The sequence below is a fragment of the Apteryx mantelli genome, chromosome 4 (genome assembly GCF_036417845.1).
Source record: "Apteryx mantelli isolate bAptMan1 chromosome 4, bAptMan1.hap1, whole genome shotgun sequence".
Taxonomy (NCBI): Eukaryota; Metazoa; Chordata; class Aves; order Apterygiformes; family Apterygidae; genus Apteryx; species Apteryx mantelli.
In genome coordinates this window covers 40,068,097-40,094,705 of record NC_089981.1, presented here as the reverse complement: position 1 = coordinate 40,094,705, position 26,609 = coordinate 40,068,097, and the positions used below count along the sequence as shown (strand labels likewise).

Below are 26,609 nucleotides of genomic sequence, written 5' to 3'. Positions count from 1 at the left end.
TGTAGAACTTATCAGGGAGGAGTAAATTTCATAGTTTTGCAGTTTTTTATCCTTGAGCCCCATTCCAGTTACATGTCTACCATGCAGATACTTGCAATTCTAAATCTCTGTTGTAGGTGGAATAATAAATTGCTTTACTGACACTTCCAACTGAGCCTATGATGTTGACACCGTATAATCTATTAATCGCTTGCTTGTGTTACAGTCAGTTGATTCATCTCACTCACTCTCCATTCCACATGTATTCTGAGTATTATATGCAGTATATTTTTTCTCTCCTACTCTAAGCTTGGTGACAGCCTGGCCTTACTGACAAGGACTTCTAACACAGGATCAACAAATAAAAATAAGAGGGTGGGAGGGTGGAGGGAAGGAAGGAACCCTTTCTACATGGCTTATATATCCATATCTGTCCTCTGCTAAGTTGTAAATTAGAGAGTTCTATTGCTAATGACAAACTACAGCTCCCCACTGTGAAATATATTTCCCTCTACTCCTCCTTTCAATTATTCTTTCATTTTAACTTCAGGAAAGACTTTCCACATTGCAGAATTCTCATAACTGCTAGCACTAGAATTCCTACTGCTCGGTGTTTAGTTAGGATTCAATGCATAGTCTCCACATATAGTGCAGTATTGGACAATTCAGAAGGCTCAGTATGTTCACATGCCAATGTGAGAGAAAGAACTTGCATACTCTTTCATTCAGGACTTTCCCCTCACCATGAAGAATTGCCTCTAGTCTTTATTTGGCAGTATTTTAAACAATGCTACCAGTTCTCATGGAAGAATCTTCTAAAACTCATCACCAGGGGGTTTCTGTCCATTGTTCCCTGATTTACGGTTAGCTTCTTTCTCAACAGTGCAAGGCATAACATTGCTGAAAATGAATGTGCCGTATGCTGGCATCAATAACAGTGCATGGCACTTATACATATAAGAACAATATTTTCAACTGCACTGCACAGATCTTTCCACAGTATCAAAACAAACTGCTTAGTACAAATACAGCTATTAATTTGAAAGCTTTTATCCAGTTTTCATGAGTTTGCAAACCAATGGGAAAGAACATTCATGCATTTATTTATAAAGTACCACTGACTAAATTGATAGTGGTTACTGTCACCCTCACGTGAAATAATTACAAGTAGTATTGATACCAGGACTGTTTTCAATGGAATGCAAATTCAAGAATCAAAGTCTCAAAATTTGGAGAAATGTCCACTGAACTTTTCTACTCCAGTGAATTATAAGACAAATTCCATTTTTCCCGTATTTGCTGTTTATTTTAGCTTTTACTAAAGTTGAAAATCTACTGAAATTTATTCACCTCAAAAACATTTCACCAATATGAATCTTTCTTATTTGATTAAAAAACCATTCATGTTTACAGCTCCTGAATTCAGTCTCTCTTCTGCATCTAAATGTTTAGGATGACTTGCATAAAATGTGCATTATGCATTTTGTAAAGCAAACTCCCATTCTCATCTACTCTGACCTGCTTACAGACCATAGAACTGTCCCAGCTTGATTCCTGTTTGAACTAGAGTGCATTCTTTGGAAAAATATTCAATCCTGATGAAATTTTAGTGTGGCAAAGAATCTACTATAACCCTTATAAGTTGTTTCAACCAATAATTATTATCCTTGCATATTTTATTGCACTAGTGCTTACTTAATTTTTTGAGTCCCAAACTGTCTATGCTCAACTTCCAGTCAATTGCTCCAGTTATATTTTGCTACACTGAAGAGTTCATATTATCCATATTGGGTTCCATATAAATCATAAATTACAGAGGGTGATTAAGTCACTTGACAAAAGTATTTTGTATGTTGTATCATTTTTATGGCCCTCTTCTGAAACTTCTCCATTCATATATTACAGGGATGCATTAACACTCTGGCCAGTTTTTCACTGGGAAGTCAGCAGGTCATTTCTCACAGTCCCACTTGCTGCTTTTTAGTATTGCTTGACAAGATGGAATTCCCTATACTGTACGTACAATCTGCAGTCTTTGACCCTACATCAGGTCATTAAAAATTATACATACTTTGCACCTACTTGTCTCTACAAATTAGTCAGTGATACAGTATGATCTGAACTTTCCTTACTAGTTTATTGTTCTATCTGTTGCTATCTTTCAACTTTATCTGCAAGAGATTATGTTTTCTTCAAGATAATTGATAAAAAGAATATGCAGTCAAGGACCTATTTATTACAGGATCCAGAGCAAACACATATATGCAGAAAGATTTCTTACTCATCACCTAAGTAATAAAACTTACTTAAGGAACAATATGGCCATCTAACTAACAACTGCGTGAAAGCAATTATAATTATTACACTATAGTATGCATGGATGGACCTGTCATTAGATATTATTTTTTCTAAAACCTCTTTACCTGCAAGTTTCAAATCCAAGTTTATGAGCTCTTCTCATCTGCTCTAGTGTTGGCAAGGTACTATTCAGAGCTTTGCAGAGTTCGACTGCTTCACTTCGTGTCAGGCTGTAGCGACCATCTTTCTCAACGTGAAAAACTCCTGCATATCTGCAACTTACACTGAATTCTGTTATTTAAAAAAGAGAAAAAAAGAAATGATTATAAAGGATTGGACTTATTGATTCACTGAAGACTTGGCAGTGATTCATTTTCAAGTATAGTGTTTTTAAAGCAAGACAGCAACAAGTAGCAGGTACCAATTCATTCAGAAAGAGAGCTAGCACTTCAAATTACCTTCTCCATAATTCCCTTCTTTGGGCTCAGACACAACACAGATCTTCAACCTTTCCAAAAAAAATGCAATACAGTATGGTTTTTTGAGGTATCTAGCACTTTTAACATATCATCAGCAATAACAGTGAAGAATATCTTGTGCAAGTCTTTGAAGCCTCATTACTGAAAAACTAACAATATTCAAATACATTTGAAAATAAAATATTTCATTCATAACAGAATGTTTTAAAGATGAAATGGCTGTAAAATGATAGCCTTTATGATTATAAGGTTTCTTAACTATCACACTGTGATCCTTTCACAATTTCAACCTTTTAAATGAATATACATGCCAGTCCACAGTTTCAGAACTAGCTCAAGGAATGTGTTCCTGCTATTAGTCAGACAAAAGCAGAATACTTGCATTAGTATGTGCAAAGTGCAGGACTCTGCACTTGCCTTTGTTGAACCTCATGAAGTTCAACAAAGGCAAGTGCAGGGTCCTGCACCTAGGGAGGAATAACCCCCTGCACCAGTACAGGTTGGGGGTTGAGCTGCTGGAAAGCAGCTCTGCGGAGAAGGACCTGGGAGTGCTGGTGGACACCAAGTTAAGCATGAGGCAGCAATGTGCCCTTGTGGCCAAGAAGGCCAATGGTATCCTGGGGTGCATCAGGAAGAGTATTGCCAGCAGGTCGAGGGAGGTGATCCTCCCCCTCTACTCAGCCCTGGTGAGGCCACATCTGGAGTACTGCATCCAGTTCTGGGCTCCCCAGTACAAGAGGGATGTGGCACTACTGGAGCAAGTCCAGCGAAGGGCCACAAAGATGATTAGGGGACTGGAGCATCTCTCTTATGAGGAAAAACTGAGAGAGCTGGGCCTGTTCAACCTGGAGAAGAGAAGACTGAGAGGGGATCTTATCAATGTATACAAATATCTGAAGGGAGGGTGTCAAGAGGATGGAGCCAGACTCTTTTCAGTGGTGCCCAGCGACAGGACACGAGGCAATGGGCACAAACTGAAACACAGACACTTCCATCTGAATATGAGGAAAAACTTCTTCACTGTGAGGGTGACAGTGCACTGGCACAGGTTGCCCCGAGAGGTTGCGGAGTCTCCTTCTCTGGAGATATTCAAAACGCGCCTGGATGCAATCCTGTGCAATGTGCTCTAGGTGAGCCTGCTTGAGCAGGGGGGTTGGACTAGATGATCTCCAGAGGTCCCTTCCAACCTCAACCATTCTGTGAGTCTGTGATTCTGTATGATATTATATAACCTACCTGATACAAAAACTAAGCGAGCTGCACAAATATAGTGAACTAGAACCACATTACGGTGCTAAATACTCCTCGAAATATATGCTCCAAGCTCTTCTTACTCAGCCAGCTAGACTGATAGAGAAGCATCGAATATACATTATATAAGAGGACACATGAATGAACTTCCTACTTCCTGTTCTCTACTTTGGACAGTATTTTGCTCCATTTTGAAAGGCTTTCTCTCACTGCACTCTGAATTCACTCTCACACACATGTCACTGCCAACCAGTGTCAGAATTTTGATATGTACTGCAATAGATTTCTTTAATGTCAAAGGATGTCTTAGATGGATTTTAATTTAATAACACTGTAAAAGTTGGCATATGGAAGTACTTTTAAATGGCAAGCAATATGAGGACAAAAATAATGAACAAAATAAAATAAACTTGGTGCAATAGTTATACTGCAGCTTCAGTGAAGTCTTGACCAGGGTTGCACAATTCATTTTCTGGCCTTCAGCCTGGGAACTCTAAACAAGTTGCACATGCAAAGCCTGTGGGAGAGGAGCACCTCATACTATTCAGTATAGACACTGAATGAAAGGCATAAGGCTAGAGGCCCTGAGGAGATCACAATCCATTCATCTTTATGTTGGAAAGATACTGACTACACAGCACAACAGGTACAGTGGGAAATTTGAGGGGAAAATCTGTGACTGAGAAAAACAAGGGGAAAAATGCACATCTGCTTACTGTCTTTTTTTTAACAGAACAGCTAAGAAAGACTTAACAATAATATGGGCACAGAAAACGGGAAAGATTCAGGCCACTTCAAAGCAATGCAAATTAACTTTGCTTCTGCCCCACCTTTCCCTCCAGAGAAAAACGTGGTTGCAACTCCAGACTAGAATGACAACTGCAAAGCACACTTAATTGGAGTAGCCTGTTATTTGTAGTGAAGAGAGGAGCATGACTCATATTTATCTTAAAGTTAGTTCCACGTGCAAGAAGAGGAAACACAGACCAGCCTGCTCCAAATATTATACTGGGGTGTCTAGCCCATCTATTTGAAACAAAAAGTGACAAATAATAATGGCTTTCTTAAAAGACCTGGAATGCAATTCACAAACATTTGCATTGACACATTCTATGTGAATAGCAATCAACCTTTCTTAACATCATTTTTGCTTGACAACCAATGTTCTTCTATAGCACAAATGTCAAAGCAAATGATAGTAATCAAGATGTGTATTCCTCCTTCAACTGCTTTTGTTCACTGGTAAACTGAGGTTATTGTATCTACAGTGTATCTGCTTGGTGCTCCTATACCTTCACCATAGTTGTAAACTGCAAGGAATGTTTCTTTTCACAAGTAACAGGAAACAATCAAGGAGATAAAATAGTAAACTAGACCCAGACTGTATGGTGTGTGACAACACAATCATTATTCATAGGATAGGTAGTAGTCCAATAGTGCTAATGAATATTTGTCCAAAGGAGCTCAAAACCAATCTTAAACACTTCTTATCATAGACAACAGAACTAATCCTTATGCTTACTTGCATTGCATTTCTACAAACAGGATGCCAGAAAATACCTCTTTTCCCCCATAATTAGGCTGACAAAAATATTTCATTTGGTTAAAACTGATTTACACTGCTGTAGCTATTTATAAATTTTGTTGACTACAGTTCATAATAGTCTTGTTATCATCTGTTATCAAAATATGAAGAGGCTGTATTTTCTTTTTTCATTTTGGCAAGACTATCATGTTTTCTCAAAATGCCTTTATTTTGACACAACTGCTTTCTTCCAGGGAAAATAGTCCTATGAAAATTTTTCTGATGACAGTCACATCACAAGGGGCTTTAAAAGCAAGAATAAGGAGCCTGTACATGATACAAAAGGAAGAGGATGCTAACAAATACACTTTTCTTTCCTGGAGAACTTAATGTCTAGAAATAAGACTGAGTTGCAGTCTGAAGAGCAATGCCAGTCTCAGAAAGTCCTTTCACACACAATTCAGAAATAGTTGTAGAGCTTCCACAAGTGCAAGACAGATTTTTGCACCATTGGCCTGGGGCTAGCTGATGGAGTAGAGCTGTTCTGCTGCCGCACCCCTCACTGAATAGCACAACATGATCGAAAGAACATTGAAATGTGCACATACAAGTCATAAATGTAGTCAACAGATGTTCAGATCCATCATTTTAGATCCTAGCTGGTGTCTTGTGACAAAGCAACTAATAACTTATTCTGCACAAAAAAATGTGTCCCACTACTGTTGCTATGGAATGGAGCTTCCCTCACATCTGTCGTGTAGGTGACTTCTGTTTGGATCTGAATGTTCCAGATTCAAAGCCCAATATTATTTTGGAAGTTATCTAGCCAGTAGCTGTATTAAGCATAAATGAGCTAGACAGGAAAAGGCTGTCTTCTCTTTATTTTCTCCCTTCTTGTTTCTCTCCCCTGTACAATAAGACAGGCCTAAATTTCTTAATAATTAAACAATCAAGACAGTCTTAAATTCAAGAGTCACGTCACAGAGATCTATTAGAGTAACTGAAAGTAACAAGCCCATTGATTTTGGAACTAGGTCTGCTTAGAATATCAATATTTCTTCCAATAACAGGTTCATTTCTGGAGAAATTTCACTGTGCAAGCAGATACCATATCCACTTGCTTTGGGTTGCATTTTAATTTTGCAATTCATCCCATATGCACTGAAATATTAAGTGAAGTTCACCAGAGTGAATTCAATTCAGCTGTCATCAAATCTAAGCCCATTTATGGTTTTAAAATACTATTATATGTTCTAGTACCACCCAGAGATCCAGTTGCAGCTGGAGTCCCATTTGTTAAGTAACTAATTCCTTAAACTCCAACTGTCAGAATAAATAGACTAATTTATACAAATAAACTTACTGGAACTACTTGTGGGCTACAGCAACACATGTGCACATCTTCCCAGGAAACGCTCAGCCTTGCCCTACCGTGTACATACACCGGGACACTTATGGGCTTACTACACACATGCTGGCCATCTGCACTGTGCACGCACAGAAGGGCCAAAGCTCCCAGGTAGCCTCACTGGTACAGCGCATAAGATCACATCAGGAAACACCAGGGAGAAATGCAGCAACCCTATGCAAAACTGGTTTTGAGGCTACCCAATTGTTTAGCACTTCACCCTTAAGTAATGTCGAGACAGAGTACTTTGTCCTTATTTTGACGGTCTTCTACACCTACTATTAAAAGTGTTTGTAACACTTTTGCAGTATAGATACCTCTCTTTAGAAAGCAGGGAGTGTGAAAGAATGACTGCAGCAGTACCTAAAACTCGCATATGTTCTACAGTCTCTGAAAGCTACATAACCAAACATCTCTTCTGTGAAGGCAATAACTACTACATTTAAAAAACGGCAAAACACAGATGCAGTGTGCATTGCCTAAAGCTATCCAGTCAGTCAGAGAACCCAAAACCAGAACTTAGAGTTCATAATTTATGGTCCCATATTTTAACCTCCAGATGATACGGACCCTTAAAAACTGACTTAATGAAAAAGTTGCTAGTCATATCAATATAAAATCTACTACAAATAAAAGACAGGGTCTAACCTAAATTGATACCTCTAATTCTTTCTTCCATGCTGAGGGCTGTAGTCTAATTTGGAGCTAAGGAAGAAACAGGATTGCCAAATCCAAACCTAAACACAGATTCCACCTTTTCCAGTAGTGTAGGAAGGTTCAAACCCATTACTTTTGGAGCCTATTTTTCTATTAGTGTAACTCAGCTGGCTTCAATATAGTTATGTAAAATACTTATTTTTCCCCATTTCAACAGCCAGGGCAACATACAACTGTGTGCTAAACTACTACCGATCCTTTCAATCTGCCTGACATTTCAAAGGGTCTGATTCTAAGTGGACTCACAGTGGAGTCAGAGTCAGCACCCAAATGCTTCCTTCTGCCATGCTTTTCATAGCTGGCAGGCTGTGGGGGTTGGCAGTGCCATGATGGTTCCCTAATATCCATGTGATTTGCTATAGCTGAAAGGCAATATTGTTTAATAATAGTTCTTAAAACAGGCAAGAAGTAATAAGCATGCCTGAACTGTCATCATCATTAATCTCATCCAGACCATGAGACTTTGGTGACTCAAACCAAAGCCATGGAATGCCCCTGGGCCACCATTCAGCTTAATGAGCATGGAAGGCGTTAACTTTCACACAGGCCATTTCTCCCTGCCTTTCCAGGGATTTCTGGTGCTCTGTTTCTCTCCCAGCCCTTCCACTTTCTGTCATCCGTAGGTATTCAGAAAGCAGCTCCATGTTCTTCTTTGGCAAGCCCTCCTCTGCTATCGCCCTTCTTCCTGTATCTAAACCAGTCTGTCATCTGTGACGTCTTGTGAAGACAACTTGCATTTGATTCAGCTTCATACCTTGCACCTACAGCTGTTAGGCTTTTGCCTACTCAGCTTCTGGATCAAAGCTCTTCAGCCAAAATCGCCACCTCCAGTTCCACAGACACTTTGCTCCCCAGAGCCCACTAGTGTGATATAATTGGCAGAGATAGACTAAAGAGCATTGTAATTTCATGAAAGGATGAGTTACACTCAGATTATTAGTAGCAGAGGCTTGTTAGGTGCTGTTACAGTAAGAAGCCAGGTGCAATCTCCCTTTTCCCCATGGCTCTGCCACCCTTACTCATAATGAGTACTGCTGACTCATGCAAACTCTTCCCATTGGAGTCACTTTTCCATAAAGATTTTCGGTCCACTCCATGGGTGTGTTATGTACTGCTCTCTGCTTTTCATTGTCTTCAAGATAGAACACCTAGTGGTTTAATTTTCAAGGGGATACTGTCTTATGTGCAAAAAATATGTTATTTTAATAACTGCAAAGATACATCAAAGCAACTGAAGTGGAAGAAGATTTGCAAAAACTTGCCCCACTTTGCAGAAAGCCTGCTAAAAGAGTACTTAGACACAAGGTTGTTAACAGACTTCTTGGTAAAACCACACTGTGCATTGCATGGAAACCAGGAAGTGTTAGCGTGCTGTTCTCATGGGGATTTTCCTTTTTGGTTTGTGGTTCAAGATGATTGATAGGTAACCAGGATGTGATGAATGAGGGCTGAAAACAGAAACAGAACTAGGGTCTTGAAGGTGCAGATATTTTTCATTCTCTGTTTGCTTTAATAGAATTTAGATTTTCCTTCTAGTTTACTGTAAGTGCTTTGCTCCAAATTTATTAAACAGATTTTAAGTCCTGGACAGGTACACATGGATAATATGCTTCCTCATAATCCTGGCTTAGCATTGATATCTAGCTTTCTAATATTATCACCTGTTTTAATGCATGCTAGTGATGAATGAGAGAAAAGTGACATTTTGGAACCAGATTAAAATTTCTTTTAAAAAGTCCCTGGTAACCTTGATTCACCCCCTGCCAAATCTAGAAATCAGGCCGTATGATTCCTAGCCTTTCCTGAGGTTTGGACATTTCAGGTCTTGGCTCTCAGTTCAATGCTATCTCCAGTGGATGTTTGTATTTTTCAAGAATTCTTAGAAAAACTACTTCACGGCTAAGTAAGAATGCATATTTCACTCCTGAGTAGTGGAAATGTCCTCTGAACACAAAACTTCCTATGACATGGATTCATGAAACATTTCAGATGCCAAAACATTTTGTCAGCAGAAATACTAAGTCCAATTACTGCCATTTTGGCATCTGGGAGAACTGGAATATACAAAAAATAATATTCAGTCACTAGCTAACACACTACAGTACACACTGACCTGGATGGCATTATTATTCCCTGAGTATTCCACTCTTTCTTTAAAGTATATTAGTAAAACCATTCACTAGAGGAATTCACAGCTCAGCCAACTGTAATAGGATACAGAGGCTTCCACCTTTATGTCAGAAGCTGGACTAAAGCCCAGGTCAGTAGTGATGAAAACCACTGGATAGCGTTTGCTCCATTACGTAAAATGATTCATTAGTCCCAATCCCAGTCAGCAGCAGAAACGTGTCAATATCATTAAAACACACCTAACCGTGAATCCCTCAGGGCTTGATGGGGAAAGGAAGGCGTGCTGGGAAAATCGGAGTCTAAACTGGGATGACTACGTACTGATCAAAATTTAGAAGTCAAATTCTACAGGCTCCAAGAGGGTTGAGCAAGCATGTGTCTATGAGGCTGCAATCCTTTACCATCTCAACAAAAAAGTACCAATGATCAAGCAATGTGTACAGCGACTCAGTGCAGCGGGGTGATGCTTTCCTTTCTGCCAACTATGATATTCTTGCTCTGCTAGTCACCATTCTCTACAGAAAGCTGAGACTTTAACAAGCCTGGAAATCAGCCACCTACACAATAAACAAGGTCTCTTCAGATAATGGCTGGCTTACAGGGAAAGTCTTTACTTACAAATTCTTGGGAGTTGTCAGATGAAATACTTTCCTTGGACTAGTGCCAAATTGTGAAAGCTAAAGTGATTTATAGGAAATATACTTCCAGATTCAGTGGGAATAACCCATGTTTTCTAATATCCCTTGTGGATACTTAGACAAAACGAAAGTTTTGCTTTTCACTTTGAAACTGCCTTTCATTTTGAAATTTAATTAATTAGTTTGCATGAAAGAAAATGTTAAATTAAAATGTTTACAGGGTTACAATAAAAGTAGATGGCTTTAAGGAACCTAGTCCAAAATTTCCTTGTAGAAAGCTTTTATGTTTCATATCTCATTTCAATTTGGCATAGTAAAATGTTTCTAAACTTTGAGAATTTGCATGGGAGAGAAAAATCATAGATACATCTACAAAAGATTGCCGATCAACAACAACAACAGAAAAAAAAGTTTCTGCACACCTGGCTTTTTAAAGACCATAAAGTCACAGAAAACATTTTAAAGTGACCTTACCTGCATACTGCAAGGAGTGCCTGCAAAAAACAGAGGCAACATTTTCTTAATACTGTGGTGTGGTGACAAGAAAGTGAAGATATTGCTCCATAGATCCACAGGTATAAAATCCTGCCTTGCTCTGTAGTTGTGCCAAGGCTGTTCCCACATCCCAGTTATATTTGGGCACCTAATTTGCCCTATTTGGGCTGAAAAGGCAAAAGAGATAGTAGCTTCATCACTTCCCTACATAAAAAGTGATGAGGTAGCCTTGCTAACCCAGCGAGCCAAGTGGACTCAGGCGGATCTCTGAAATGAAGAGAAAGAAAAACAAAGAAGAGATGCAGCTGGGAATATAAATAGTAGCCAGAAAGCGATACACTGTAGTTGGAGGATATCCTTTCTCCACCTAATTAGATAGGTATTCCTTACATTTCTGTGTTATTTTTAGACTCTATATACTCTCTTCTTCTGTAAGTAAGTGCACACTGGAAAAGGGATGTGGAACAAAGTTTAAGCAGTTAACTTTCTTATAAATTGTTTTTCTTAACAAATCTGTTCACTGGCCACCAAAGTCAATGTCTCTGTATGTGTTTGCTGACGGGCAGAAATATTAGAAGCTTTTCTGACTACTAATTTACTTTTATAAAAAGGGTAGGGGGCACTATTACTGAGTCAAGCATGCACAGTGTCACTAAAAATGCAAGGAGGTACAAGAAATACGTTTCATTCCTCAGCAGTTGCTGCAGGAAGAAAAAAATCTGCTAATGCATCTTCCAAACATGCTTTATCTGCTTGGCAACTATTGCTCTGGTAAACATCCTGAGTGAGCCTATACAGTGTCATCACTTACAATAAACATCCTCACTGCTGACATTAATATTATTCTATTTGTAAGAGTTTCACCCAAGAGTGGGATGGGAGCTTTCAGACTGCATCAGAACATGGTACAGCTGTGCCGCACTTCAATGGAAACATTGCAGGCAGTGAAATCATAGTCCTGGAATTAGACAGATATCAGACATGCCCCCCTAGAGATGACGAAAGCAGAATCATCATTGTCGATACTAGGAAAGCTTCAGGCTGCATAATGAGTCGTCTAACCCCAAAGACTGACTAACAGGGATTGCAAAAAGAATCAGTTGGGATCAGTTCCACGCAATCCAGGTGAAGAAATGTACATGACACTAACATGTGGTGAATAATAGTTGGAGTCTGATCTTCAATGATTGACTGTGAAAGTAAATTATTTAGTCATTTGGGATGAAAGCAGGTGAGACAGTGTTGCTCAGCAGGCAGATCCCCTACCTGGAGCTCAGAGGGCCTGATGTCTATCCCCTGCTCTGTTACTGACCTGCTGATATAACCTCGATAAGATTCATCTCTTTACCTCAGTTTGCAACTAACCTCCTTAATAAAAGTGATTTAAGATCTACTGATAAAAAAAGCTATAAGACCAAAGAACTATTATATTGTTATTTTATCACTCTCTTGCAACTTTTGCATTCAGCCTCTATCTAAGCTTTGTCAAGTCATGGGAAACCTGAATCAGATAATAAATTCATACAAAATCAGACATATAATCAACAAGTCCAATTAAATGACAGATTTTGAATTCTAATTATTTGCAGTGTGCTACTCAATAATAACACCAGGTGCTGTTTGAAACAGTTTTTCAGATGACATTAAAAAAAGTTTTGATATCTTGGTACAAAAATTCTAAAGTTAAAAAAAAGAAGAAAGAAAGCATAGGTGAATAACTGTTTGCTCTATATCCTCTGCTCTTCCAAGTTATACATGAGAACCTCTAATAAGTATTCTCAACATTTTAAACTTATTTGTACGATAAGTTCATTAAACAAAAGAAAGCAATGACCAAAATTGAAGAAAGAAAAAAGACATTGAATAAAAAGTAGAATATCTATTGACTCTAACAATGCCATTTCACAGTAAAACAACAGAAAAAGGAACCCCAAGAACCTTTTAAAAGCTCTGAAAGCCAGTCATTAACACAGCGATAACATTAGCCTAGCAGACATACTAAAAACAACAAGGCTGCCTAGAATATGTCTCACAAAGTAAGACATGTCAAAGGACAAATGACTAGTGCTGACTTCCTAGTAACGAGTGATGGCAGGATGGAGAGCGCTGCCCAAACAGCAGAGAGCCATGCTTATTCCAGCTCAGCTTCTTCACAGTGCAGGTGAACTCCTTCACACTTTTTTTTGCATCTTCTCTCCATTTTGTTCAAGTGCCAGGGAAAATTGAGACAAAACGCAACCCTTTTTACAGAAGTTCCTTATTAGAATTTACAAGGAAGTACATTACAGAACATTGCAGAGTAGCACAATTTTAAACACTTCAGTCGGGGAATATAGTTCTTAGCTGTATGTTCATTAAAACATTGTCCAGTAATCCATTGTATATGGCAAAAAAACAACTGGAGCATCAAACTGCAGAACTGAAATCTCCAATTTAATGCATGATTTAATGATTCATACTAAATTCAGCAGGAATTTCTCAGATTAAAAATATAGATGTAACTTTGCATGTGTTGGACTTAAGCAGATATAATTTGGATCATCGAGATTTTTTGGAAGTTCAAGTGTATCTAAATCTAGAATCCGTGTATATTTATGACTTTGCAGTTTTAAATATGGATAAAACACTACTTTTGAGTATTTGTGATTTTCACACAGAAAAAGCAGAATAAGGTATAGCATCATCTGCATTCTCAAAGTCTGGAGAATAGGCAAAAGGAATAAACACTGTTTGTGTTCATTAGAATAAGCACAGTCCTAAAAAAAAATTGGATTAGTTTTTGGCCAACCACTTACATAACCCAACTAGGGAAAAAAAAGAAAGAAAGAATGGACATCTGGATATTATGCCCTAAAAATGGAGAAAAGGAAGACACTAGAATATTTTCCCCTCACTGTTTCACTCCTTAAAAGCTTAAGATAAAAATTTGCCAACTGGTTTCTTGCCGAAGCACTTAAACACCTTTCCTTCTTGCGCATTTTTTCTGTACATTCTTTTTTATCCATGTGTTTTTTTCAAGTAGCATAATCAAGGCTGCCACATCTGTTGACTTATTTCTGACCATTGTCTTACACATATCATATTATTTTCATGTGGTTTCTTACAGCCAGTGGATTATGCATGGTGGTTTGTTATTGTTGGTTTCCTACTGGATCACGGACTTGTAGCTGTTGATAGTTCATTATTTAGAGGTTGTTTACGATAGCCTGACCTTGCACACTGGCTTCTAATGGTAAGGACTCCCCCAAATGCGTGATTGAGGCATGCAGATTTCAGCTGAATATGCTGAATGATAACTAAATCATGAATGAAAACCGAAGGGAACTACTTACGAGCCTCACTGGTCAGAAAAAGTAGCTGACTCATTTTGTGATGATACACTGAAACGTTGCCCTCTTGCCATTATGGGATTTTGAATAAAGTTCTGCTAACTGTGCTGTATGGTTATTGTTATTCACAGGGCCTTCCAAATGGTATGACTTGAAGAGATCAGAAATGCTGGATATGAAAGAGAAAATAAAGAAACAATCTTGGAAGCAAGACAACATTCCCTGAGGAACAGATCATGGAAGAAGTTCGAGGCCTCAACAGAGCTTAATTCACAGGCAGTAATGAAAGGTCCCAGAGAAAAAACAAGTTGCATATCCAGCTGTGTGTACAAGCTACTGCATTTTCAGAGGTGGAGACTGGGTTGATACCAGCTTGTTCTTTTCCATAATAACCCAAAAAGCACCAAGGCACGGGTACATTCCCAATAGAGGGATGGCAACCATGGGACTTTTAGGAACACTGGGAAGCATACTACGTACTATTGAAGAAAATTAAACTCATGAAATGCACATTTCAGTGTCACTTGCTGAAGACCTTGAAATTTAATTCTGGAAATGTTAAGGACAGAATGAGTGAAAAACAAACAAACTTGAGATTTTCATCAGCAGAAAGATTTGGGTTGGGATCTGCAGTACATATGGGTCCACCAAAAAGTCACCTTTTGGAACAACTGCTTTGTGTAAGAACATGCAATGATTAACACAAGCTACTTAATTAAATCTTATCTCAGGTCTATATAAGTCAATTGGAAAGCTCTTGTGCTACCTTAAATCAATGCAAGCTTGTCAGGATGACAGAAAACACTATCACACCCACTACTCCCTCTTGTTTTTCCCCAACACCAGAAGGACAAGGATCACACAACCTATGACCAGAATGCCTACGCCAGCAGACAGTTTCTACTGGAATTTTTGGTGGCAAAAATGTTTCCAGACTCTGGCCTCTTTGTGAATTCATGCCTCTGTACACTACAGTTTCAAGACTCTCAAGATTTATACTGAAAATGCTGACTAGCAAGAAATTTCCCTAAGATACATGCAGGTCCCAAGCTAGATGGTGAGTTATATTTCTTTAATAAATCCTACAATCCTAATTTTGAATCTTTTTCAAAATTGTTTTAGGAATAAAGTATTTTTAGCAACTAGGTTTTGTAATTAACATTAGTATATACATAATGCTGTTGCTATCACAAATACAGCAAGAATAATTGCATGATTTGGTCTTAATATTCTGTGAATTCAAATCCCTATATTAAAGACACAAGCATTAAAAAAAGCACATCCAGACTCTCAAGTAATCCAAAAGTGAAAAAAAACAGAATAGTTATATTGCAGCAGATGATATTTTATATTCTCCTAAAACATAAACAGATTAAGTAGCAGTACATGTAGAAATAAATCAGCATTTTCACCTGACTTCTGCTAGCATCACGGTTACAGTGGAAATAATTCTCTTCAAACGTTCAAAGTTTCAGTTCCATCTGAACTGAAATGGAAATGCTTGTCTATAAGGTAAGTAGGCACTAGACTCTCCAGCACAGCACAGGAAGATTGTTTTAACTATGAACACATTTAGGAATTGAAGATACATAAGGCCAATGCACTATTGCTTGAATGTAAGAACCCTCAAACAGTGAAGCACTGTTGTCTCACAGAAGTGCTGGAATCATTGTGGAGCCAAATGATTTTGCTGTGATGCTTGTTGTCCCTAGTAATCTTTTATTTGAATTAGATATAGCTGAACCTTTTGTAAAGATGTAGAATTAAATCAGTGTTTGAATGATAAATGACTCGATACAATAACAAACCTCAGTTCAGGTACTGTGAGCTTTTTGACAACGGAAAGCATTATGAAGTCAGATTCACAGTCAGGAAGAGCCAAATCAAATAGCAAATCAGGCATAAGTCATTATCATAAAGATTAATTCCTAGAAATACAGTAACTTCTTATTGATAAAGCACCAAGAGATTTTTTTTTCCAGGGAAAACTGCTTACATTCTTGAAGCAAAATTCACTGAAGGTATCAGTAAATACAGTAGTCAAAACAATTGACCTCACATGACCAGTTATTACCACCTGATGATAAATATTATCAGTGAGCTATATACACTACAGAAATGGATTGAGACCAGAAAGCTTACATCAGAGCTGAAAAGGAAAGGAAGCCAGTAAAAGACCCTGAAAACAGAAGTGACAAGATCTTATCGCATACTTGCAAAAAGTAAAAGGGGGAAGTTCTTTACAGAAAGCAGAGATCTCTCTTCGGAGCTGCAGAAGTAGCTGATGCAGAATGGAACCACTCGTCCAGGGGATCTACAACCAGGCATTGTAAACAGATCCCACTTGTCTTCCCTGAACAGTCTGAAAGCGTCTTAGACACACCTTATTATATCAATGCCTGAAAAACGGCTGATTCACCTGACTCTTAAATCTATATATTCTGAAAGGATGGGAGACATTGAGCACATAGTAACCAACTCAAGATACCTAACTAGTAAGATAAAGAGCAAAAGACAAACTCACATTAGGATATGAATGTGTTGCTATGGTAATCTTTCTTTGTGGATTTATTTGTATCACATGAGGGTTTTCTTGGTGGAAAAAAAGGTGTTAATATGCTGTCTTTCAGTTGCTGTGCCTGAATTTCCTGTGAATCAACAGTAATATGATTGTGACTGGTTATGTTGATAAAATGATATTGACCTGAGCACTCAGACTATGAGTAATAAAGTTAGGTAAAGTATCTGACTGGTACTGTTAATAAATTCATTGCTGGTCTGCAAAAAGTGGGTTGCACAGGTGTTTCAAAAATTAAGGAAATATTTAGCTGTTGCTCATAGAGAAACACATGCAAGAGTATTTTCTCACACGGCTTGCCCAACTGAAGTAAGTGTTGCACAGCCAGGTTCAAAGGCAGATTACTTAACAGCTAGTAACGGAGGAGAGTTTCTGGGATTCTGTGCTAAGCTGAGTTTTTAAGGGACCAGCATCCCAGAGAAGACCCCGGTCCTCTGTGGTTTTGTTCACTTCTGCACCAGGAGAAGAATGTTTGTGGAAGAATTTTTTTCTTATGAGTAATAATAATGCTTATTTCAGCTGAAACAGCCCTGAGTGTGAAATCATAACTGTTCTCTGAAATTCAAGCAAAAGAAGCACTGATCTTGTTGATGGAGCACCAGAGTGGGACTTCGGAGAAAATGTTCTAACTGTTCTAATGTTTTCTAACTGTGTCTAACTTGCTGGGTGACTTACTTCCCCCACTTTCTCTTTGCTTCCCTATCTGTGAACTGGGAGTAAAATCACTGACTTCTGAAGAGCTACAAAAAAGCTAGTTATTATTGTCTGCTGTCAGCATATTTGTCAGTTCACTTGTTTCTCCCTAGCTAAGCTCATCTTCATTGTGTTAAATAACACTATACTCAAACTTGAGATTTCAAGTTCTATGGTAATTTAAACACATTCGGTCTGATTCCAACTGTGCTGATGAGACAGTTACCCCTTCCAGACCAAATGCTGTAACACTTACATGAACCTCATGTAATGCAATAAAAAGAATGACTACAAAGAATGAAATTTCATCAGGGACACAAGCTGTTTCTGGAGTGATACATTGACAGAGCATAAGACTTCAAGTTCTTTTTCAAGAAGAAGAACTTAAGTTCTTCTTCTATGGCACCAGGAAGGATCCAGCAGATGACAATTAGAAGGAGTACATTTCAGACATATGTTGATGTCCAGTTAAAATGTTTAAGGTGCTATAGGATATATTGAGGTGGGAACACTGCGTTTTGCCCAGTTTGAACTTTGGAAGATGTATTTATTCTCTGTAGGCTATCAAATGGATTTGTTACATTCTCAAAAAGATCAGTTTTAGAGTTTGGTAGCTCAATATGAAATTTCAAGCAAAACACTTGTGTTTTCTGTGCTAGAGAAGTTTTATGTTTTTGCTCCACCCAAGAAGGCAAAATGACACTTGCTATTGCAGTAGAAGAGTGATATTTTATAGTGCTACTCTTCTGAAGTCACTGGATGCTCCTGCCCTATTGGCTTAATGTTGAACACAATGACAGCAAGTCAGACTTGCCAGCACAGGAGGCTGAAATCAAAAGAAATCACAAAAACATAATCAGGAGAATTTTCTTGTCTTTCCAGTTTTCTCTGAGGCCTGGCTCTTGGGAGAACTTGGTCTCTATATTTCATTTCGCTTACAGATGACTAAGGTGCTGAGCAAAAACTTTACTGCATGCATTGGTTTTTAACTGTCTATCGGGATCACTGGCTGATAAGAGGCTACCAAATGTATTATCCTGCTTCAGCCACATGCCACAGATAGATGGCCATGGACTAATGCTGAAAACAGAAAAAAAGTGAGGGAAATGGAAAAAATAACAGCTGACTATAAATTCATTGTACCAAACTCCTTTTAGCACTGATCAATCAGTTAAAAAGAATAGCAAAAGCTGTTCCAGAGAAGTCATGGACATTCAAAAGATACACCTGGCTACCAGCTGGATACACGCAGCTGCTGCATAATGACACCCTAAAACTTCTCTGGGCTTTCAAGCTGCGAAGAAGGCGGCGTGGCTGGGTGGCCAACCTTCAGGCTAGAACCAGAGGCCCTGGCTCTATTCTTAGCTCCTCCAACTTATTGGGTCACCTTGAGCAAGTCATTTTACATCTCTTAGCACCGAGTTTTCCCTAAGTATCAAACATTTATGTACAAATACCTCCAATAGCTACTGATCTCAAGTAGATAAACAATGGTTATCACTAGAAATCTAGCTTAAACCAGGAAAGAAACCTGACTAATATGAACACATCATTCTACAGTTGATTATAAAATCCATTTTAAAGTTCTTGAACCAAAAGAAGTGTTCAGTATCACAGTAGGATTAAAGATTTTGGTCAGTTCTCATTTGCAAAACAGCTTCCCTAATCATAAAAAGATCAGTCCTGAATAAGAACTTCTTCAGAAAACTATACTTTGCATCCACAGTTGTCTAACAGGAACCAAGTGCTATTGAATGGAAAATAGCTGCCAGTCTTCAGTATTTTTGTAGAGATCATTCACACAATGAAACAGGACGGAATTGCCAGAGAGACAGAGAAAAGTTTTATCTGTTTTTTATAAGACTGTTACTGAATAAATTGATTTCAACAGAATATATATTATTTCATTTCTGTGTTTAAAATGTTCCTATATGTCAAATTTAGGCATAAGCAATATTCAGGAGTGAGGATGAAAAACTGCATTTATAAATCTGAATAATCATTAGCAAAAGAAGCTTTTTTCTACACTTATGTGGCTGGGTAAATGACAGAAAAGGGAAAGGATATGAAAATTAATGGAGGACATCTAATCAAGCAGGAGGAAGAAGAATAGGGAAGTTAGTGAAAGCAAAACCTGGAGATGAATTCAGGCCTCACCCTCACTGTCTTCATTATAAAGAAACATGATTCATTAATAATTGGCAAAAAGCACTTTCCCGTAAACCTGCCCAGTTTACTACTTGTATTCCTCACACAGTAGCTTCACCCAGAGCCAGGAAGACCTGGCTGCCTCCAGCTTTAATACTGACTTACTCTACCACTTCTTTAGTCTCTTCACTCCAGGATAGGGATATCGATTCTTATCTGTCTATAAGATATGCATTGGCAGATGAGGAAGGATAGGTAAATACTACTCATTACCATTACAGTAATTCTTAAGGCACTGTTGAACTTCTACAATTACATGCTGTAGAAAGAGCAGATGCAAGCTTACTTCGCCTGTGTTTTGAATGGGCATGTGAGCTCTGCCTGCTCTCTGTAAACATCAAAAGTCATGTTGCTGTGGCAAGCATGATACCAATCCCCAGCTGATAAGCCTTCCTGGCAGCAAGGGGATAATATATTCTTTCAGGGTGGCTGCCCCCTAAGGTTGCTGCTTGAATCTGATGTGGATAGCATTTTGCTTGCAGTCTGGACAGAGCTGCTCACCTCTGCCCACAGTGTGCTGGATGGCTCATATACTGAGCTCTCATTACCGTCTCACATCTGCATGGGAACGTTGCAAGAAACTATTCATCACATCTACCCACATATGCCACACCTTGCTGCTTTACAGACACCTATGTATTAACAAAAATAAGAATAAAAGAGCCCCCTAGGGAAATATACTTCTGAGAACCTGTTTTGCTGCAGGCCTCTCTAACTCACTGCAACAGAGACATACATAATCAACAAAACCTATGTCACAGCAGCTTTTTACTACTGTATGTTCTGACAAGGGCAGCTTCTTATTTACAAAAGCAGATATTAACTGTGTAGTTGATGATCACTAGTTAATATTCTCTTCCTAGTCAGCTGTCAGCTTGTACCCTGGCAACCTCTTTTATAACCATCTCACGTTGCTTTTGGAACAGTATCATTAGCAGAAACAGAGACGGAAGTTTTACCACAGCTGCTGCATGTCTGATATATATATATTTTTTTTGCAAAGACACAACACAGTGTCTCAGAGCTTCCAACTACTGCATCTAGTTCAGTCAGCAATAGAAGGAAAGAAAAAAAAGTGAAGTAATGTATTTTCCAATTGTAAATGTAAGTAAAATTCAGGTCTTCCCTGTGATTCTTTGAATTGGTGTGGTCGCTTGAGTTCCCATGTATGTAACTGTTAAAATTATAGACTACTCTTCAATTTCGTTCACTCTTTTTTTCTGTTTTGTGATATGGGGGTTGAAACTATTGCACAAAAATAAGATTGCTGCATTATATAACACAATCAGTGTTGTCATGTAGAGGAACTGGAAAGTCCCAAAGCCAGCACATACAAAAGAGAGTTCAATTACATTCTTAATTGTATGCACAGACTCCAAAAAGGATTGCAGGCTTCATTAGACAGGAAACAATCACAGAAGTTTAAACTTTAAATTGCAATTAGCTGAACTTTCAGGCTGATTGAAAAGATTCTCTGAGGAAACCCCCTCTCTATGTCATGTGTTATTTCACGTTCTTGTCTGCAAATTCATTCATACGCTGAACTTCTCCTTCTTGCCTTGGGTGGGGTCAGCTCCAGCAGCAGCATCAAGGAAAAAAATCACAGCCAGCTGCTACTGATATTACTGCTGATGCCACTGTAAAGAGGCCTGTGATTTGACGGGTAGGAAATTGATAAACATTCAGAACTGACACAATCTTCTCTGCCACCAGTATTAACAGCAGCCATAATGGTCATTGATAATTACAGTGTCTGACAGCTGTAAGCCTGGCTTTGAAATGATTATTACCTCCCTGGGAGTGACAGACAACTGTGTTTTAACAGCCAGCGAACTTCTGGCCTAGGCTGGAAAAAGGCTAGCAGCTACTATCAGTTGTCGATAATCCATGCAGAATGATCCAAACCACTAGATTTATCACAAAAAATCCCTTGCAGGTAAAGGCAAAAATAAATGAGTGGGCTGGAGATCTGAGTTTTACTCAGTATCAGCCGTGACCTGTAGTTAGTAGAGGGGTATTGATGACAAACTCCTCAACCTCTTCTTGCTTCCCTCGCTTTGCCGACCTTAAATTGGAAGTTTAAACTTCTGTAGTCTAACAATTCTACTTAGTGCTGAAAAGTGAAATTTGATTAAAGCATGCTCTTGGTTACCAGCTGATGCTAAAATATGATGTGTTTTGAACACCATGAATTAGGCCAGTACAACGTTGTATTCTTTTTAAAGCCAGCAAGATTGGTGCAGTTGGTTCTTTGTTTCATAATTATCCTCTTTGTGAAATTGCAATTCACAGGCAATTATGTACATTTAGTCTTGGTCTTGGGAAAAACAATTTCAGAGGACAGTTCGGTGGAACACCTTTTCTAGCTTTCTCACTTATGATTCCCTTCTTAAAAAAACTATGTTTTTATAAATAATGGAATACATATGAAGTTGCGAATTGCCTTCTCCTATCCTTACTGTACTTTCAAACTCTTACCCATTAGCACCAGAATAGAAACGCAGGGCAGGAAGAACAGAAAGCAAATGGAGAAGCCTTGTTACAGCATCTCTACAATTCCCAAGAACTTTCAAGTTCTTGGGCTCAGTTATCATCTCTTCTTCCTATATCACTGTTTAGGAAATACTACATCTGTTTTTCCCTGCTTCTCTGTAGTGTATTCCACCACCAGTCAACTACATTCAGAACTAAGATTATCCTTTTATCAAAGAAAAAATAGTTACCAGAGGTCTTCTACTCCATCTTGTTACCCAGTAGCCCAGTCGGCAATACCCAAACTGTCCATTAAAGGTATTTATCTAATAAAAACAACATCTCTTAGCAACCTATTTCCAAACCTAATTACCGCTACCATCTAGCCGCTCTCTCTGAATACCATCTCCTTTTCGGTAACAACATCGCCACGTTGCGTTGTTTGCCCTCTGCTTTTTAATCTACCCATATACCACAGGGCTCACCTCTTCTTTTTCCTCCAGCATGTTCACCGTGCTCATGCAGTTTTTTCTTTTTCTCACTTTTCACATATCTATAGGCTCCACTCCTATTATCCATTAACTTGACTGCTGCTACCTCTTTTTATTCCTTATTATACTTGTTGTTTATACTTGTCTACCAGCATCTCAGGTCATCTCATCCTTCTGGCACGTTCTTACTACAGCAGAACCTGGTGCATGTATAGGTGGTAGATAAACAACTGCAGTTTCAACGCTATCTTCCAGTCCTGGCCTATAAAAGTCATAGAACAGTAGTTCTGGAAGAAGACACACGAGGTATGGGGAAACATTTCATTTAGTCTTGGCTGGAACTACCAGTGGTTTTAAAAGCACTTAGTTTAAAAAGTTTTTCCTCACTTCTATGTTTTTCCTCACTTAAGCCTCCGAGGCCTTTCTGTTTTCAAGGTAATGCTGCTGCTCTGTGGTGAACACCAGTGACTAAAGAAGCAGGAAACATTTCTCCAAAGACTGTAATCTTCTGCCATGGTTTGTTGGCTCTGTCTGTGAGAGCAGTCCAAGGACAGATATATAACCTTTCCATTAAATGATGATGGCAGTTCAACTGAACTTTATTAAAGTAGAGTTACTTTACAGCTTTGGGAAAATAGCCAAGATACACACTGTAAGGACTGTGTGAAAATAAACTAACACAAAGAGCTTCTTCAAACTGCTTTATTTACAAATTTACATGACAGATATATAAGCTAAAAGGCAGACAAGTCCCTTCCTCTGTGACTGACTGATAGCTGTAGTAGCCTTTCTCACAGTCTTACCTTGAACTGAAACTCTGGCCACCTCTCCAGTGCTAATAGCCAAGCTTCTCTCTCTCACTGGTGGTCCCATTCTCCCTCTTTTTTTTCATTTCACCTTTTCTTCTAGGTCCATTCCAACTACTTCCAGTTTTGGGGCCAAAATTCTTAGAGCAGCTTTGTGTTAATCAAGGAAAACTTTGAGAGGAATATTTTTACAAATATATAATGCCCCAGGGGAAAATCTCCCCCAGAATCCCAATTGAGCAAAATGTCAGCATCTATATTTTCCTGGGCTCTGAAACGTGGTCCAGACTCCTTAGACAACAAAAGTTATGTCAATACCATGAGTATACCTCACTCAGATATCAGTGACAGTACAGTTACAGCAGCACAGAACTCAGGACAGTCTAAATTAATCATTTTTTTCAGCGGCTCTCTAGATCTAGTCTTTCCTTTAGCAGTCACATTAACAATAGTTCCAGGACCTTCCAATTTTGCCAAATTCTGCTATAAAGGAATCAAAATTCAGGAACAGATCTGAATTTTGCTCTTCAAGTAAAGTATGTTCCAAAAGAAATGGTCAGTATGCTGTGATGCACAATGAAGTTATTCATTTAAAAAAGAAAATAAAACCACCATCAACTGCTGTTTTGAAGTCATTACTGACTACAAAGTCACGTTGGAATGCACCACATACCAACTAAAATATATTGTAGCTATAATCTAATACCTTGCTAAGCCATTAAAGAAACTTCCCTGTGGGGCATAAACTTGACATGCTTTTTGTAACTGTGTTGAGGACTAGATTATGGTTTTTTTTCATGTTTTACTGTAAAAATGTATTATTCCCAGAGTAAGTGTAGACCCTGCTTTTTTAGGACACTCCTGGCAGCTTAAAAAAGGAAAAATCAGTTGAGCAAGTGGTAACCAAATCATTATAAGCCTTATATAGTATACAGACTTGGACTAAGTCAAAGTTTTTAACACATCCCAGATATACTTCATGTGCCTACAGTACCCCCACCCTTTCTTTGAGTGCTTTATCCATCAAGCTGATTTTAGCGAGAGACTTTTGGTATCACTGGAAGACTATTTTAGCAGTAAAAGCAAGGAGAGCCCTTCAGCTATCACAGATGTGCTTGGGACGGCTGCTCCTGACACACCCATTCACAGCTCGGCAGGACTGGCACCATTATCGAAGTACTTGCTGCTGCTCCAGCTAACCAGATATATATGCATTGTACACATACACACACGCACAGAGGCCTTGGGTGACAATAGCAATGAAAAATGTATTCTGTTAGACTCCTGGAACTGATGAGTGGAAAAATAATGTAGAAGGATAATTGTTACCCCTAGCCACCAAACGCCTCAAGGGAGTTGCTGTCACAATGAGAGTCTGTTAAAAGCGTGGCTATTTCCCTCAAACACTGTTGAGCCTGCACCATGTAAAATTTCAAGAGCATTTTGTCATTTTGGACATACGGGTTTTATTTTTCCCCCTATATTAACATGTTTGATTTTTAAATACAAATATTTGAAGTAGATAACTGAACTACAGAAAGCTAATTGATAAACAACTGAATTCTGTGGTCACTTCTAACCCCTTTAGTCCAAAATATTATCAGTCAACCCCAAAGAAACTTTAAGAAGCCAGTAACAGGCATGCCTGGCATAAAAGCTCTCCAAATTTCAGTCTTAGATCATTGCAGTTTTGTTTCTGTTCAGTGTGGCTGTGTCCAAACGTGGTATGTATTAGCTGTTAGTTCAGCCCATGTGAACCCAAGAATACAGTTATTGTATGCTGGAGCGAGGGGGGAGGCTTTCCCCACCCCCCTTTTTCTCTACTCTCTAAACAGAGCCAGGAGAGCAAACTACATATATAATAGCAGTCACATTGTTGAATTCAGCTTTACCAGAGCTATTCTAAATTCCCTAATGTACTTCTGTTCTTAGTTTAAACCTAGCTTTAATGATCTACAGTTCACATTTTATAGATCTGGAATTGCCCTTTACAGGCAATACACAGCTTTACTTGACTGTACAGCTAAGGTTATAGTTCTAAAGCATCTCTGATAACTTAACAAATAATAAAACTTTATACAAAGATAGACGCAAGGAAGCTGTTAGCTATCTGGCTGAATAGCTGCTGCTGTCTGAAGCATAAGCTTATTAGCAATCATACGAATTTTCATTCATACAAAACTTACGTGTCTCTGTTAGGCAAAGCTTCAGCAAACATAATCCAAAAGTTGCCCATAAGGAGAAGTTGGCCATTTTTTTTCTCAGAATTGTTTTTGCAAAAACCAGAGATCCTTGCAAGCTACAGAAGGAAGCCCCGACGCTTGTTAAGCCTGCAGTCAATGAGTCTGAAGTTTGCTGCACTTTTTATTCTGATTCAAAGGAACTGAAGTAATGACATAACTGGGAGGGGGAGCTCCATCAAAAGTCACACCCATATTGCAACAAAACTGACTGAGCAGTGGAAGAAAGGAAGGGGGAGGCTACTACTCCTGACTGAGCAGCCACATGCGAGTTTTAAAGAGGTACTAAACCTCTTCTACTTACACAAGAGTTATATCAAAAGTGCTTGCTGGAAAATTTGTGTAATCTCTCATGAGTTAGACTCAGAAACGGACTATTTCTGATCAGCTCCCCCTCCCACATTTTAAAATCTTAGTATTGCAAAACAGGCAAACATAAAGCACTACAGGTTCTGAACCTCAGCAAAGCATATACAACTGCCTAGATGCTTCCCCAAAATATTTTGCTTATTTTGTCCCATAACACTCTTTTTCTCATTTTTTTTTCAGTACAATTCAGGGCAAAGCATTGCTCTGCAATTAACCTTTCTAAATTTTTTTTTTTTTTTTTTTTTTTTTTTTTGAATCTGGAGGATCTCCTCATACAGTAGGTAAATCAAGGTAGTTCAGTCTCCACAGCTCATTCAGTCCTTGACTTCTCTGCACAGGCTGCTCCAGTGAAAGTGATAGCTAATGCCAGTGCCAGCAGTAATACTGAGGACTAAGGTCTCTGATTTCTTGTATTTATGGTGCAAGGTACAGAAGGAATTATTTCCTCTATTCCTACTTCCCAAAATGAAGAAACAGGAGGAGAACGTACAATAGTGTGGCTT

The 26,609-nt window shown here is 38.6% G+C and overlaps 1 protein-coding gene across 6 annotated transcripts in view; it reads right to left on the bottom strand.

The window, feature by feature from the left end:
- Window positions 1-25,919, bottom strand: part of CD44 (CD44 molecule (IN blood group)) — a 60,554-nt gene extending 34,635 nt beyond the window's left edge. For 5 of the 6 annotated variants that reach the window (XM_067296297.1, XM_067296298.1, XM_067296295.1 and 2 more), the window contains exons 1-2: window positions 25,684-25,918; window positions 2,403-2,568 (exon numbers count right to left, since the gene is read on the bottom strand). In XM_067296297.1, the coding sequence (XP_067152398.1) occupies window positions 2,403-2,568; window positions 25,684-25,750 (233 nt within the window). In that variant the 5' untranslated portion in view covers window positions 25,751-25,918. Of the gene's footprint in view, window positions 1-2,402; window positions 2,569-25,683 lie in introns of all 6 variants that reach the window. The other variant, XM_067296294.1, reaches the window with a different exon arrangement.
- Window positions 25,920-26,609: the final 690 nt, after the last annotated feature.